General features: G+C 46.9%; 1 protein-coding gene across 3 annotated transcripts in view; it reads right to left on the minus strand.

Annotated features, from left to right (window-relative positions):
* XYLT1 (xylosyltransferase 1) overlaps positions 1-14,706 on the minus strand; it is a 313,184-nt gene that overhangs the window by 31,142 nt on the left and 267,336 nt on the right. For all 3 annotated transcript variants that reach the window (XM_036992014.2, XM_036992013.2, XM_073215521.1), the window contains 3 exons: positions 11,794-12,010; positions 8,539-8,715; positions 4,028-4,290 (listed from right to left, as the gene is read on the minus strand). In XM_036992014.2, coding sequence (XP_036847909.2) covers positions 4,028-4,290; positions 8,539-8,715; positions 11,794-12,010 — 657 coding nt within the window. The remainder of the gene's footprint in view (positions 1-4,027; positions 4,291-8,538; positions 8,716-11,793; positions 12,011-14,706) is intronic.

Raw genomic sequence — 14,706 nt, forward strand, 5'->3', positions numbered from 1 at the left:
CTGACTCATCTCCTCACTCACCGACACTGTCCTTTCCTTCGTGACCCACACCTTGGCTACAGCTAGACTCCAGCAATGATTAATATATGGCCAGTGTTCTGGAAGGTGACTGGCGTCAGTGAAGGTGAATGAAAGCAGGAAGCTTATTGTCATGGGAATCAAAAGAAGAAAGTGTTTCCAGAAGGGTGAGGTCAATTGTGTTGGGCCTAAGGGGTCACACAAATGAGCGATGGTTAAGCACTCTGGAAATCAAGGAGCTAGTTTTTGATTGCTTGCTTTCCCTCACCTTCTATCAAGAAATTCTGTTGTTTCCACCTGAATCCATCCTCTACTCTCCTTATGCACCACCAGCATCCTGGACCAAGCCACCAACATGCCTTACCAGACCTTTCCAGAAGCTTCCTTTACTTGCCCCCTTCCCACTTTTGTCCACTGTAACCTATTAGCAGCCATATCCACTGCCCACTGTTTAAATACCACAAGTGGCTTTGCTTAGTGCTTGCAATAAAACCCAAACTCAACAGACACATGCTCACTTAGATCTAGATTTTATTATCTGTTTCTGTATTAAGAACCAGGAATTCACTCTGATTTCTCCAATTCCAATATCAAAGACTTAAATTCAAACTCATCACCTTGTCTGCAAAGTTCCACCTCTTTCTCTAGCCTCATTTCATTTTCCTTTGCTCCAACCCACCAGCTTCTAGTCACATGGACCTTATTTTGGGTTCCTGAACATTGTGCTAGGCTCTTTTCCACCTCACAGCCTTTGCTCAGGATCTCTCTCTGCTGGGAATGCTCTTCTCCTTTTAGGATCACCTGGCTGGCTCTGTCTCACCATTTTCCTTGAATGTTACCACCTGAGAGAGATCTTCCTTGCCATGGAATCGTCAGTCACCAACTCATCACTATCACATGACTTTACCTGGAAAAGTGCTCACCCTTATCAATCTTCTATTCCTGTTTACATGAGCCAAGGTACTATCTTCACAATAGAATTGGGAGGGCCTTGTGCTCAGAGGCCTGGGTCATACATAGCTGAACACTCAGTGCCCAACAGAGTCTGACACATAGGAGAGGCTTAATCAGTACTTGTAGACTGAGTGAAAATTTTAAAAGTACTTGCTTTTTTGAACCCTTTGTTTTGAAGGTACATCTAGGGTACCTGTAACCCAGGACAGAATACAAAGCCCTCAGGCACCTCATCTTGACTGCATGTGGTATATAAATAATTAAATCTAAGAAGAGTTAGCCTTACCTGGATGCAATACAATATAACCTAAATCAAGCCACAGATTCATCCATTTGGCTCAATGGTGTTTTTCTTATTGAAATAGGTGGATATTGAAAAAATTCAGAGAGTCACATAAAAATTTGGATGTCTGATTTCTCTTGAAAAATCAGGATATTTGTTTAGCAATTCCAAGTCTGTATTCCACAAAGCAAGCATGAGCTGGAGCTCAGCCCAGATCGGCATGGGCAGCCCACCCTGCAGGAGCTGGCCTGATGGGCACAAGCTACTTGCCTGGCCTTAGTGGGCATGTGAATTTGAGGACACATAATCTCATCTCCAGAAGGTGGCTCAAAAGCAAACTGTATTTTCTTGTTCTCTTAATCTACCATTGCAAAAATTTCTGTAATGAACATATGTTATTTTATAATGAGAAAAAAATCAATGAACATTATTTTTATGAAAGGTTACACTATCGACTGGAAAGATACAATGTGTATGAAATGCCAATAGGAAGCAGCAGTCCTGAAATAGACTTTTCATTTGCTATTTTCCCAGATACCCCAAGGGTAGGAATTCACTTTTTCCTGCCTTTTGGGATAAGGGTCCTTTGTCCTGATTTATTGGCAGGCTCATATCCACAAATATACTGGCTTTGCCCACATCAAGGCACAATGGTTGTATTGTCATAAAAAATGGGGTGGAAGCCAAAGGATTTCAGGCCTACAGCTACTTGATGGCTTGCTTAATCCCAAAACAAATACCAGGAGAGAATGTCAACAACCCTAAATAAACTAGAAGTGTCTTTTGGAATTTCCTATAAAATCATTTACAAGTTCTGTGAAACATGGGATTAAAACTATTCTGGAATGACATTCTCCCGGCAGGCATTGGGCACCGTGCTACCTGCTGTGGATGGCCACTGTGGTTCAAGGCAAGGATTCTGCCCCAGAGTAGCAGGGGGAAACGCTCGCTGATGACCCAGGCCCTAGGCACTGCAGCCTCACGGGAGGCCTCTGATCCCACTTTCAGCCTGGGAGAGTGAGGGTGTGGGGCCGGCAGGGGAGCACTTAATGAGCTCCACAGGTTGTGGCACTTGACCCGCAGACTGGGAAACAGCTGGCTGTGAGGGGCACTGGGGAGGTAAGCAAAGGAAAGCACAGAGAGCAGGGGGCAGTTCACACAAGGCGTTACAGAGCCTGTGTTTCACACAGCAGGCTAAGTACCAATGGTGAGCATTTACTGAGCACTTGGTATGTAAAACACTATTAAGGTGGGGCTAATAATAATACATAACTCATAAGGAAGTTTTTGGAGATTATCTCCTTTAAAATTCACCACCTTATCTGTAAGGCTTATTATTATGCCGTTTTAAAGATGAGGAAACTGAGGTGCAGAGGTGAATGCCTTGTCTGAGGTCAACAGGTTTACAGGAAGTAGAGTTGACTTCAGACTGTGGGTCCCGGGTTCCCAGCCTGTGCTGACACCCCTTTAAACTAAACTGGACCCTGTGGGGAGAGGAGACAGAATCTGGGGCCAGGAGGAGGTAATGAGACACTGCTGCAGCTCTGCAGAAGCCCAGCTGGCTATGCACGAGGTGCCAGACAGGCAACTTTCCCATGTTTTCAAGTTTTAGGGAACAAAATAGTTCTTTTCTCCTTCTGCTCTTAAGAAAGGGGAAGCACAGGGCAAGGAGGGCACATGGGGGAAGGCTCCTGGAGAGAGACTGATGTTCAAAAAGTTTTTGTCTTCTTTGTTGTTAAAAGAGGGAGGTGGGATGAGGAGGAGAAGGGGGAACAAGAAAAGAGGAGAGTGATTAGAGGCACTTCTGGGAATCTATCCTAAGGAAATAATCAGAAAAGAGAAGGGGGGAAAGAAAGAGGCTTTCTGCAAGAATATTCATCAGAACATTATTTACAATGGTCCATTACTGACGATAGTGACAGGAAAGGACTGGATTAAGTAAACTCAGGAATTTCTACTCAATGGAATCCTTGTGGGCATTAAAAAGGATCATTATCATTACGGAAGCTGCAGAGCAGCGTGGGGAAAGGGGACTAATACTGTAATGCCAAGTGAAAAAAACAGGACACCCAATTCTTGTTGCAATTATGTAAATATCTGCAAAGCATATTGCTGGAAAGTGGAAGAAAAGGCACATGAATGAAAAAGGTGGGCTGCCCTAGGGACAGCGGGGAGGGAGGATTATGCTGAATGATTACCCTACCTTCCCTTCAGCTTTCCATATATTCTAGAACATTCTTTCCTGAAGTGTCAACTAGTATCCACTAGTGGTAGGGGAGAGGTTCCTAAGGGGTATCTAAACGTTTTAAACAATAGTTCTGCATCATGTAACAATGTTTTTGGTTTTATTTTTAGTACTGATAATGGCAGTGTGATTCTGTTTTTAAAAAGAGACTTTCTTTTTCAGAGATACATATTAAAATATTTATGACTGAAATGATATGGCTGGTATTTGCTTCAATCAAACTAATCTGGGGGAGGCCGGGGTGTCCGTGGGCCGAGGAGGAGATGAGACGCCACTGACGGCGGCTGCACCTGCTAGAGCTGGGTGACGGGAGCCTGGGTCACACTCGTCTGCTTTGTATATGTTTGACATTTTCCATAATAAAAGTAAAACAAAAAAAAGTTCTGTATTTTTCGTTTCGAGGGAATACATATAGCAGGATGAAACCTGCAGTGTTTTCTGCACCTGTGCTGGCACGAAACGAGTGTTTTAAGACAAACACAACCATACACCATGGTGACCTACAGCGGCCCCCGCGCCCGGCTCACCGGCAGCTGCTCTCGGCGTCCCCGCGCAGCGACGACTCGGCCTGGCGGAGGCCCAGGCGGGCGAAGGAGTGGTACAAGGTGAGGGCCACGTCGCCGAGGCTTTGCGCGCCGTCGGGCTCATCGAACACGTTCTCCCAGTAGGAGCGGAGCCCCGGGGTGCCGGCGGGGTAGTTCCCGTACAGATAGTAGTCCAGCTGCCCGATGATTTCCTGGTTCACCACGGCTTCGAACTTTCGGGCGAAGAAGGTGGGCCGGGCTGTCTGCTGCGCTCGCGGGAGAAGAAGAGCAGCGTCAGCAGGTGCAGCGGGAGGCGGTTCAGGTGCGGCCCGGGCAGCCGTCTTGCCTGCACGCAAACCCGGCCCCGGCACTGCCTGACCTCTCTGTTCTCAGTTTCCTCATTGGCGAAATGGGGATAATGATAAGGGTGTGAGGATTGGACAAGTTAATAATTGTAAAGCATTTAAAGCAATGATGGGCACCTAGTAACATCATTTGTTTGTTAAATAAATTACGTCCTAGATGTTTACAGCTGGAGTGATCTCAGAAATCATTTAATGGGAGGTGTAGGGCAAAGACAGCCTACAGATTTATTTTAGCTGTCCAGCAGAGTGTTTTAAAATTGAATTAGCTGGTAACATTTAAAAAGTATGAGAGTTTACTGAAACAACTTTTGTCTTCCCTTTAAACAGAAATAGATGCAACTCCCCTAGGCCCATGGTAACAAATGCATAAAACTGAACAGCAGCTGTCCCTTTAGATGAGTATGGGCTCTTTAGCTCACCACAGTCCCCACCAGTACCTATTGCCTCCCAGGAATTGCAGCTGACTTAGTCTCACAAGGAACACCCCAGGTTTACTGATCAGAATCTCTCAGAGTGGAGCTTAGGAATCTGTATTCTTAACAGGTTTTCTAGGTGATTAGTTCCTTCCCTAAGGTTTGAGGACACTGAGAATGACACCTGAACTGGCTGTACATCAGTCACTGGAACAGCTTTAAAAAATTCAGATTCTGGGGTCCTTCCCCACACCTACCGAGTCAACATCTTTGGAGATGAGATTTAGGAACTGTATCTAAGAAAGCTTCCCACGGGACTATGAGCAGTGTTTGAATACGCATAAACCAAGTTTTTAAGGAAACTGAGGCCCAGGAGGGAAAGGGGCTTATTTAAGGTCACATAGCAAGGTAGTAGCAGAGCCAGGATGAAGACCCAGGGTTGAGGATTAAAGACATAAAATAGTGAGCACCTGTTATCTACCAGGTCTTACACTGTGGTCTGGGGTGGGCATCGACAAACCTTCTCAGTAAAGGACAAGATAATATTTTCGGTTTTGCTGTTATAGTGTGAAAGCAGCCACAGACAAAATAGTAAATGAATGTGGCTGTGTTCCAGAAAAAGTTTATTTACAAAAGCAGGCAGGGGCTGAATTTGGCCCCGGGGTTGAAGTTTGCTGACCCCTAGACTAGAGCTCTGGAAACAATGAAATCATGGCTCCCTCCCTTGAGAAGCATATGGTTTAGTGTTAATATTGGGTCAAGCACTGTTTTCACTGCCATGGATCACTGTCGTGGATTAGTAGCAACCGTGATGAGTATCATAGTAGCTACTGAGCACATACCATATGCAAGGCACCATGTTCATGTCACTGCCTCTAATCCTCCCAGTGACTCTGCAAAGTAGGGGGTATGATCCCCATTTTACAGATGAGGGAACTGAGCTCAGAGAGGACACATGATCTGTACAAACTCACTCAGCCCTAAGATTTGAACCCAGATCTGTTGATGCTTGAACCCAGTGCATTCCACTGCACCATCCTCAGATCAAGCTGCTGAGTGAGCCGGAGGCCCCTGAGAACAAACACCTTGCTGTTTTTCTGAATATCCCATCACATCTCTGCTTCATGAACCCTTGGGAATGTTTTTGGTTTTATTTTTAGTACTGATAATGGCAGTGTGATTCTGTTTTTAAAAAGAGACTTTCTTTTTCAGAGATACATATTGAGGTATCTCTCTCTCTGTGGTGGGGGGGTCAGCTTAGTTCCCTTACAGTGGCACTGAGTCAGACCCCTTGGGCTCAAATCCTCACTCTGCTACTTTCTAGCTGTGAATGTCTTTGGGCAAGTCACCCAGGGCCTCAGCTTCCTCATCCTTAAAATGGGTGTATATCTGGGTACTGGACATTGAGTCTGGCACAGAGTTTTAGCTACTATTATAATGTGACGGTTACCACTACCCCTTCAGCTGGTTCCCAGTGGCTTCTGAGGCTTCATTTTCTGGGGGCAGAGAACCCGACTCAGTGGCAGGGCAGCTGCACTTCTCTGCCTATGATTCTTTGATCACAGCTGGATCTCCTAAAAGGGCACATTTCTATATTTATATTTCTCTTCCTTGGCACTCTTTCAACAAGAACTCAGAGTTTTTTATAAGCAGCAGTTTCTTGAGTTTAGATGTTGGGGGATATTCTCGATCTTTGCTTACTGTGAAAGAAAGCTGGGAGCCCAGGATATGGTCTCCAGGTTAGCCAATCTTTACAGAGGCTACAATGCCCCAGGGGTGCTGGGGGTGGGGTACAAACAGCAGCAGCCTGGCAGGGCAGTGCTCCCAGGAAGACCCACACTACTTGCTCTACATGATGAACCCTTCGCAACGAGGGCAGTGACCAGTCCTCTACAAAAGTGGGAATTCATTTTCTTTTCCTTTTGAATAGGTCAGATACTCCCACTGCAACTCTCTTTCTGCTCAGCAGATCCTTTCTGCATGGACAATGGAGCTAAAATGTCATTCACGTTCATGCCTAAATTAATATGGGTTTGAGGAGGTCCCTGGGTAACTCTCAATCTGTCACTAAAAACAGGCATTAAAAAAAAACTTATTGCAGCAACCACTTACAGAGGCGAAAGGCATTGGGGGAACCTTGGGGGAATGCGAATGGTGGGATGAAACCTGCAGTGTGTTCTGTACCTGTGTGGGCATGAGATGAATGTGGCAGCAGGGCCTGGGTGCGAATTTCAGCCCTACTACTCCACTGACCGTGTGTCCGTGGACAAGTAAGTTTGCCACTCTGTGCCTCAGTTCCCCCCCTGCACAATGGAGATGAAGCCCACCCCAGTGAGGTGATGCCCACCCACAGAGGGCCTGGTACACAGCCTGGGGCAGAGCAGATCCCGACCCTGTGCTTCTCAGACACCAGCAGGATCTTGTCAGTGTGAAGATGCTGACTGACTCGGCAGGTCTAGTGCTACAGATTCTACCCTTGGAACCAGCAACCTACATGGACCCCTCTCTGAGGAGCCAGGCTGGGACACGGGGCACTCCGTGCAGGCAGCCAGTGTCCTCCCCTCGATGGTTCAACTACATGCCAGAGCGAGTCGGCGGGGCACCTGAGGCTGACTTCTCAGCCTGGCACTGCTGTCCCCACCTTCCCTCAGTGGTGGTGGGTTGGGAAGCAGCATGCCCCCTCCCCGCACAGGCTCTAGGAACCTCAGAGTCATTTGCTTAACCGTTCTGTGGCTTTCTGTTTGTGCTCTCAGCAGCTGGGGCTGGGGCATGGTGAGGGGAGGGTGGGAGGACCTCAGGATGCTGGCCTGAAGGGGGCCAAAAGGGTTGCAGGCAGGATGGAAAGAGGCTGCCATCCTGAGCTGTCTAGGAACAAGTCACCCTGTGGCTCCTGGGAAGTAGATGCAGCATCTATCACCCTCCCTAGAGTTTCTCCCCAGATACTGCTAGGCCTGCAGAGCGACCTGTATGGGCAATAATGTTTCTACCTCTGGTTACTCCTTTAAATTTGCAGAGCATGGCAATTTCCAAATCTGGCTACTCATCAGAATTTCCCGGAGTGCAATACATTAAAATAAAAATTCCTGGCCCTCACCGGAGATCAGTAATTCTCAACTGGGGGTGAGTCTGCCCCCAGTGGACGTTTGGAGATGTCTGAAGACATTTCTGAAGATGTCTCTGGTTATCACAACTGGACTGTGCTCCTAGATCTTGTGGGCTGAGGCCAGGGCCAGTGCTAACGACCTGACTATGCTCAGGACAGTCCCCCCCATACGGCATCACCCAGCCATGGTGCTGAGTGCTGACGTGCAAAAACTCTGCCCCGGATGTGCTCAGCTTTGTACCCAGAAATAGTTTTTTAACAAATATTTTGGGGGGATTCTGACTGGAAGGTAGTATAGAGAAATGGCTATGGAAGCAGAGACATTGGCTATGTGACTGTCAGCAAGTGTTCCCACCCTTCTATGCCTGCGTTTCTCTATCTTTAAAATGGAATAATAGGAACAACAATAATAATATCTCTATATACCTATCGTCTATCTTACAAGGCAGTTGTGGGGTTAATGAGTCAGGACGGGTGAGGTGGTTAGAACTGTCTTGGCTGGACTAAGTGACCTAAATGTGGGCTCTGTGATGTTGTCATTATTATTATCAACAGCCAGGGTTGAGAGGTGCAGGGTAGGCGACCCTGCAGGTCTGGCCTTCGGAGGTTTGCTGGGGAGGTGCACGGGCTGACCTGGAAGCGGTGGAAGTCCTGCGGCTTGAAGTCATTGGGGGAGCAGCCGCACCAGTCCACGATGTGCTTGTACTGGCATCTGCAGCCCAGCTTGCGGTTCCAGTTGGTGACGCGCAGGTTGTTGTCCACCATGGTGTCGCAGTGGGGGCTGTTCTCCAGGACCGTGTGGAAGAAGGACTGTAGGGGAGACAGGGACCAGCCTGAGGCCTCTTCCAGCCTCCCCTGAAGGGGTTGGGGTGGGGAGTTCTTTCCTGGGGCCACCTGACTCTGAAGGTGATCTCATCCATTCTTGCTGCCAACGGGGTCAGCTGCCTGTCTGGTCTGCTCAGGGTGCCCTGGATGTTCGGCCCAAAGTGGCTTAATTCTGCTCACAAGTCTACTGCTCTGAGTGTTTCTCTAAATTCTTTCCCCAGCAGTCTAGAATCAGATTTCAAGACATTACCCAGGACATCTTCTGTCTGCTCAGCAGAGAGGAAAATCCCTCAAGGTGTGTCAACAGATGTGGGCCAGAGGAAAGCATAGGGACAATTCTCCAGAAAACCTTGGGCCAGAAGGGTTTAGTTTGCAAATAGTCAGGTCTGAAACCAAAGGGATTCAGGTCTGAGATATCTTGAGAACAAAGACTGATGCTCTGGAATTTCTGGGTAAGGGAGGCCAGATCCATGGATGTACCAGGCCCAGGCTGGAAGGTGTCCCAGGCACCCTCCTGCCTTAGTCCCCGTAGCAGTGTGACTACAGGGAGGGTGGCCAGGGCTGCTTGCTATCCACAGTGCTGAACAGGTGCCTTAGGTTCCTCCAACTTCTAAGACTCCTGGACAACCTCTTAAAAATCTGAGAAAGAGGCAATGTTGAGAGTGAAGAGGGAGAGTAAAGGAGAGGAGAGACATAGTTGGAGCTTCTGAAAGACTTGCAAAGACAGAGAGAGAGTAAGAGAAAGAGGGGGGAGAGAGAGTGAGAGAGTGAGAGAGTGAGGGAGAGAGATAGAGAGGAGGTGGAGATGGAGAGAGAGGAAGTGAGACCCACAGACAGACTGACTTCTGTTTGGATGCTGTTTTATAACAACCCCAGATACCAGGCAGACACATTGTTCCTGCTCTCTGCTTGCTGTTGGGAGACCATGTCTTCCTATTACAAATTTATGACAAAGCCTTCAGACTTCTTCTAAAATAGTCCACAGGAGGTGCTCTGAGAGAAGGGAAGGCAAGGCAGGGATGCTGAATGGAGAGGGTGGGACCTACGGGATGCTGGAATGTAATATACATGTGTGCAGGGGCGGCGTGGGCCACAGAGAGCCAGCATCAGGATGAGCATCTTGATTAAAACAACCAAAGCCCCAGACAGTCTCTGCTCAATGCGTGGGTGGGGAAAATGAGGCTCCACCTGCCACTCCCAGCAGCCTTTTCTGAGGCCAAATGACATGCCTAGGAACCTGGACTTGAAGCTTGAATTGGGTACCAGCCCACAGAGACACATATTCTCTATCAAGTGGTGGGGAAAAGTACCCAACCACCAATTGTCCTGTGTCCTTTCATAATGATACAGAAATTCCCTGCAACATAATGGATGAGGAGGTTATAGGAATTAAGAGAAAAGGAGATTTTTCCCTGAAACAGGATTAAAAGCTGATTTACTTAACATGTGTGCAGAATAGCAAAACCTGGCCTAGTAATGACAAGCTGACTGTCCCTCTGGAGTGATATGGGCAGTCAGCCACACCTGGTGCTTGACAATGCCCCAAATGTTGGGGAGGGAGGTAGAAACCATCAAATGAGATACATTGTCCTGTCTGGTGTACAAACACACAGCCCGAGCGCTTCAGAGATGGGGCAAAGCCAGGAGGGAACGGTGGACCATTTACAGGAGGTGATGTGGGCTCCACAGACATGGAACCAGCTCTGGAGCTTTCAGAAGTCAGATTAGGATAAAAGTGAAACAGAGGTCAGAGAGCTGAATCAAGAATCCCTCAGTCCAGGTCTGTTAAGAAGGCTGCTTGCATGCTGGTGGCAACATTTCAGAATGAGACCCCAACCCATTTCTGGATGGAGCTGGGGCTGTTTAGAACAATCTGCAGTCATGGCTGCTGAAACAGGCTGAATGTTTGTGTTCTCCCATGCCTCAAATTCATATGCTGGAATCCTAACCCCCAGTGAGATGGTGTTCAGAGAAGGGACCTTTGGGAGGTGATTAGGTCATAAGGATGGGGCCCCCATGAATGGGATTAGTGCCCTGATAAATGGGACTCGCAGGAGCTCCCTAACCCCTTCTGCCGTAGAAGGACAAGATGAGTCTTGAACCTACTGGCAGTCTGCACACCAGCAGAGGGCCCTCCCCAGAAGCCGACCATGCTGGCACCCTGAGCTCAGGCTACCAGCCACTTCCAGAAGTGAGAGAAGTAAATTTCTTTTGTTATAAGCCACCTGGTCTATTGTACTTTGTTCCATCAGCCCAAACTAAGACAGCTCCCCACCCTGAGGTCTGAAAAGCAGTGCCAGGCTCCCTGGAGGTTTCCAAATACTTCCAAAAGCCAACAGGAAATGCTGAGTCCCAAGCATTTGGCCACAATGGCTGTAGGGGGCTAGTGCAGGTCCAGCAGAAGCACCAGCTCTTTGTCTTTGGGATCGGTGGAATTTCTGTCATGACTGAAGAGGCCAACACTATTTGTCAGGGAATGATAGGACAACATTTAAAATTAGAAAAGGGATTCTTCATGTTGAAAGAGTCGTTATTATAGGATTAGTGACTGTGGAGGTTCTGTCCAATGTTGAGGAGGGTGTATTCTGAAAGGGTCAGCATACACAGTTGTGTGAGTTACACACTGCACAACTCTAGGGGGCACCATCCACCATGTAGGTATGAGAGGTCTAATTTTTTTTAACAACAGTTTTCTGGAAAATGGCAGTAAAGTGTTTTATTCTAACAAAATCAGTATATTGTGATGATTTTATGACCAAGGGGTCAAGTATCTTGAGAAAAAGCTGCTTTTTAACTTTGCACCAATACACTGTGGATTGCTGGCGGTAGTGCTATATGTCTGCTCCATACAGCATCCAGGCAGCTGGAGGGGACCAGGGGCCTCCTATGACAGCACAGTCCTTGGTAGTGGATGCCTTTTTCCATCGTCACCTGGATATTTGGAGGATGATGTATTGGACCTGTACTGGTTTGCCAAAATTTTGGAAAAATTAAGCATCCACTTTGACCCAAAGGCTACAGCCAGCTCTTACCTTTCTTGGGGATATTTTCCTAGATACTCACCTCGGCAGGAAGCAAGGTGTAGGAGTAGAATTGTTTCATTTTGGTCACTAGGTCATCTGTGGAGAATGTCACATACTCCACAAACTTCCGGTTCAGTAGGAACCAATCCGAGCCTCCATCCACAGCAATGCCCTCTGGGATCCGCCGGTCTCCCAGGCGCCACATGTGGGCATCACACTCCAGGAAGAGCCGGTCTAGGCCTTGTTTCCGGATGAACCTGGGACAGACAAAGTGCCTTTCAGCCCAAAGGTGCCCGGAGTCCAAATGAAATGGCATAATCATGGTAATAAAAGCATTTACTGATCACTTACTACGTGCCAAGTAATGAGCTGGTGTCTCTGGATGTAGTTAATCACTTGATCTTCACAAGTGAGCCAGGTCTCTATAACCCCATGAAGCAGGCACTGTTATTATGCCCATCTTACAGATGAGGACACCAAGGCTTAGATGGCTTAGGGGACTTGCCCAGCACAATTACATGGCAATGGTCATCTGCTCCATCTACTTCCTCTTGAGAGAACTTTTGAAATCACCTTTTTTTGCCATGGATGCCTTAGCATTTGGTAACGACAACCTATGGACCCTCATCTCAGAAGAATGCTCTGAAATGCATACATCGAAATCTATAGGGTTACCAGATACTTTTTAAAAATGCCAAAGTTCTGATAAAGGGAGTCATGTGCTTTTTCATTCACACATTAAATATAGGATCACGAATTATTTTTAACACATCAAATTTGTGACTATTACATGTGTTTCTTCCTTAACACATGAAATGGTAGGATCCTGTGGCAGGCCTGACACTGACTGTAATTTGGAGAAGAGGTGAGATAAGTGGTGTTTAGGGGTGTATATACCAACTATTCTATGGTATGAAAATATGTGACTCCCTACAGTTACTGCTAATAATACTGTGATTTGTTGCCTATATTTAGCTAGATTTCAAAGTTTAGTGGCAATAAACATCATTTTCTTCTCATTCAAAGTCACAGACCTGCTGAATTCTATCCATGAACTCAGATCAATAACTTCTGCTCTAGAGTATGTTTGCCTGTGTGTGTGTGTGTGTGTGTGTGTGTGTGCGTGTGTACACATATGCATATACATATTGGGGATTTTGTAAGGCAGCCAGGCAGACTGAAGTAAGGTTGATCCCTGCTGCTCAGGAGCTAGTAACCTCACTGGGAGCTTATGCCTAGAGATCTCCCAGCTGAGGGATCTTGCTGCTCTTCCAGCTCGTGCAACATAAAATCAACCACTTAAAATGGTAAAATTCAATGGCATTAGTTCATTCACAGTGTTGTACAACTGTCACTTCTGTCTAGCTTCAAAATACTTCATCACCCCAAGGAGACCCCATAACCCATATGCAGTCACTTCGCATTCCACCTTCCTTCCATCCCTGAGCAACTACCTATCTGCTTTCTGTCTCTATGGATTTACCTGTTTCATATACAGACTCTTACAATACAGGGCCTTATTGTGTTTGGCTTCGTCCACTCGGCATAACGTTTTCAAGGTTCATCGACATTGCAGTAGCAATGGAGCTTCATTCTGTGTTTCTGCCTAGCGAGCATCCATTCTTTGTTTTGCTGGGAACCACACCTCGATTTTATTTGAGAGTCATCTACCTTCAACTCTCAGCTCATATGGGTTTGCACCTCATCCCCAGCTCCAGGGTGGGAGTATGACCCAGGCTGGTCAATCAGAGCCTTAGTGTTTTGCATCTGCCTGGCCACCATAACTGACTCAGAGATAGATGAGCAACTCAAGGTGACTCTGAGATTGGGTACTGGATTTCTTGCTGGATCTACCAGAAGGAGAACTCTTCTAAGGGATATTTGGCTGGGAGAATATGAGTGTAGAGCTGCTGGCAGCCATCTTATCACCATGAGTACAAAGGTTACAGTGGAGGTAACAAAGAAAGAAGGCAGAGAGAGAGAGAGAGAGAGAGAGAGAGAGAGAGACAGAGAGAGAGAAGGAGGGAAAGAGGGAAAGGGAGAGGGAGAGAGAAGAGGGGTAGAGAGAAAGAGACAAAGTCTTGTTGACTTTGCTGAAGACCCTGGATCTTGCTGTGCCCGAGTTGTGTGTTGAAATTACCTGCCCCAGTGGATGTTTTTCTCACTAGAACTGACCTTGGCCTCCTCCTTTCTGCCTCCCTTTCAAGTCCTAGGACACCGCAAGGAAGCTGCTCAGGAAAGGTCTATTGTGGTGCCCAGACTTCAGAGTATATAAAGAAAGAGGTAGTCCTGCCCTGCTGAACACATTCTAGAAAGCCCCTTCCCCTGGGTCTCCCACGATTCCACTGGCATCCATTGGAGGGAACTGCCTGGAAGCTCACTGATAAGCCCACATCCCTAGTACTTTCTTCTGCATAAGCAGAGTACCTGCCCCTAGACATTGGTCACTCATTGAACACAATGATGTAATATATTTAATTCTTAACAAAACTGATGACAGCGTAATAAAAATGGGGATGACAATGGTGTTGGTGGTAAGCCGACCTCATTCTGCTGAAATGAGCTTTCATCTACATTGCAGTGTGGCTCTGCCTATAACCAACTGATGATATTGGAAAGTGATGACCTTGGGACTTAGTAGTTTCTCCCTTGGTAAAACAACAAAGTTGGGTTGGGTCTGGATTGTAAAATTCAATGTCTATAGGTATCAAACCTATAATGTAAGCGTGTGCAGCACGCTGAGTATGAGACTACAGGGTACGTGGAGGGTCAGCAAATAGTGGGGAAAGTATTTTCTGAAAGGTACTCAAATTTCTCTAAAAACATATACTTCTGGCTAAATAAAACATATCCCTAGGGTCAATCCAGTTCATGAGCCAGCAATCATCATAACCCCTGGGCTGTTATTATTATTATTAATAATAATAATCCTAAGGCACTTTCCGGCTGTGAC

This window comes from Manis javanica, chromosome 10 (genome assembly GCF_040802235.1).
Source record: "Manis javanica isolate MJ-LG chromosome 10, MJ_LKY, whole genome shotgun sequence".
Lineage (NCBI taxonomy): Eukaryota > Metazoa > Chordata > Mammalia > Pholidota > Manidae > Manis > Manis javanica.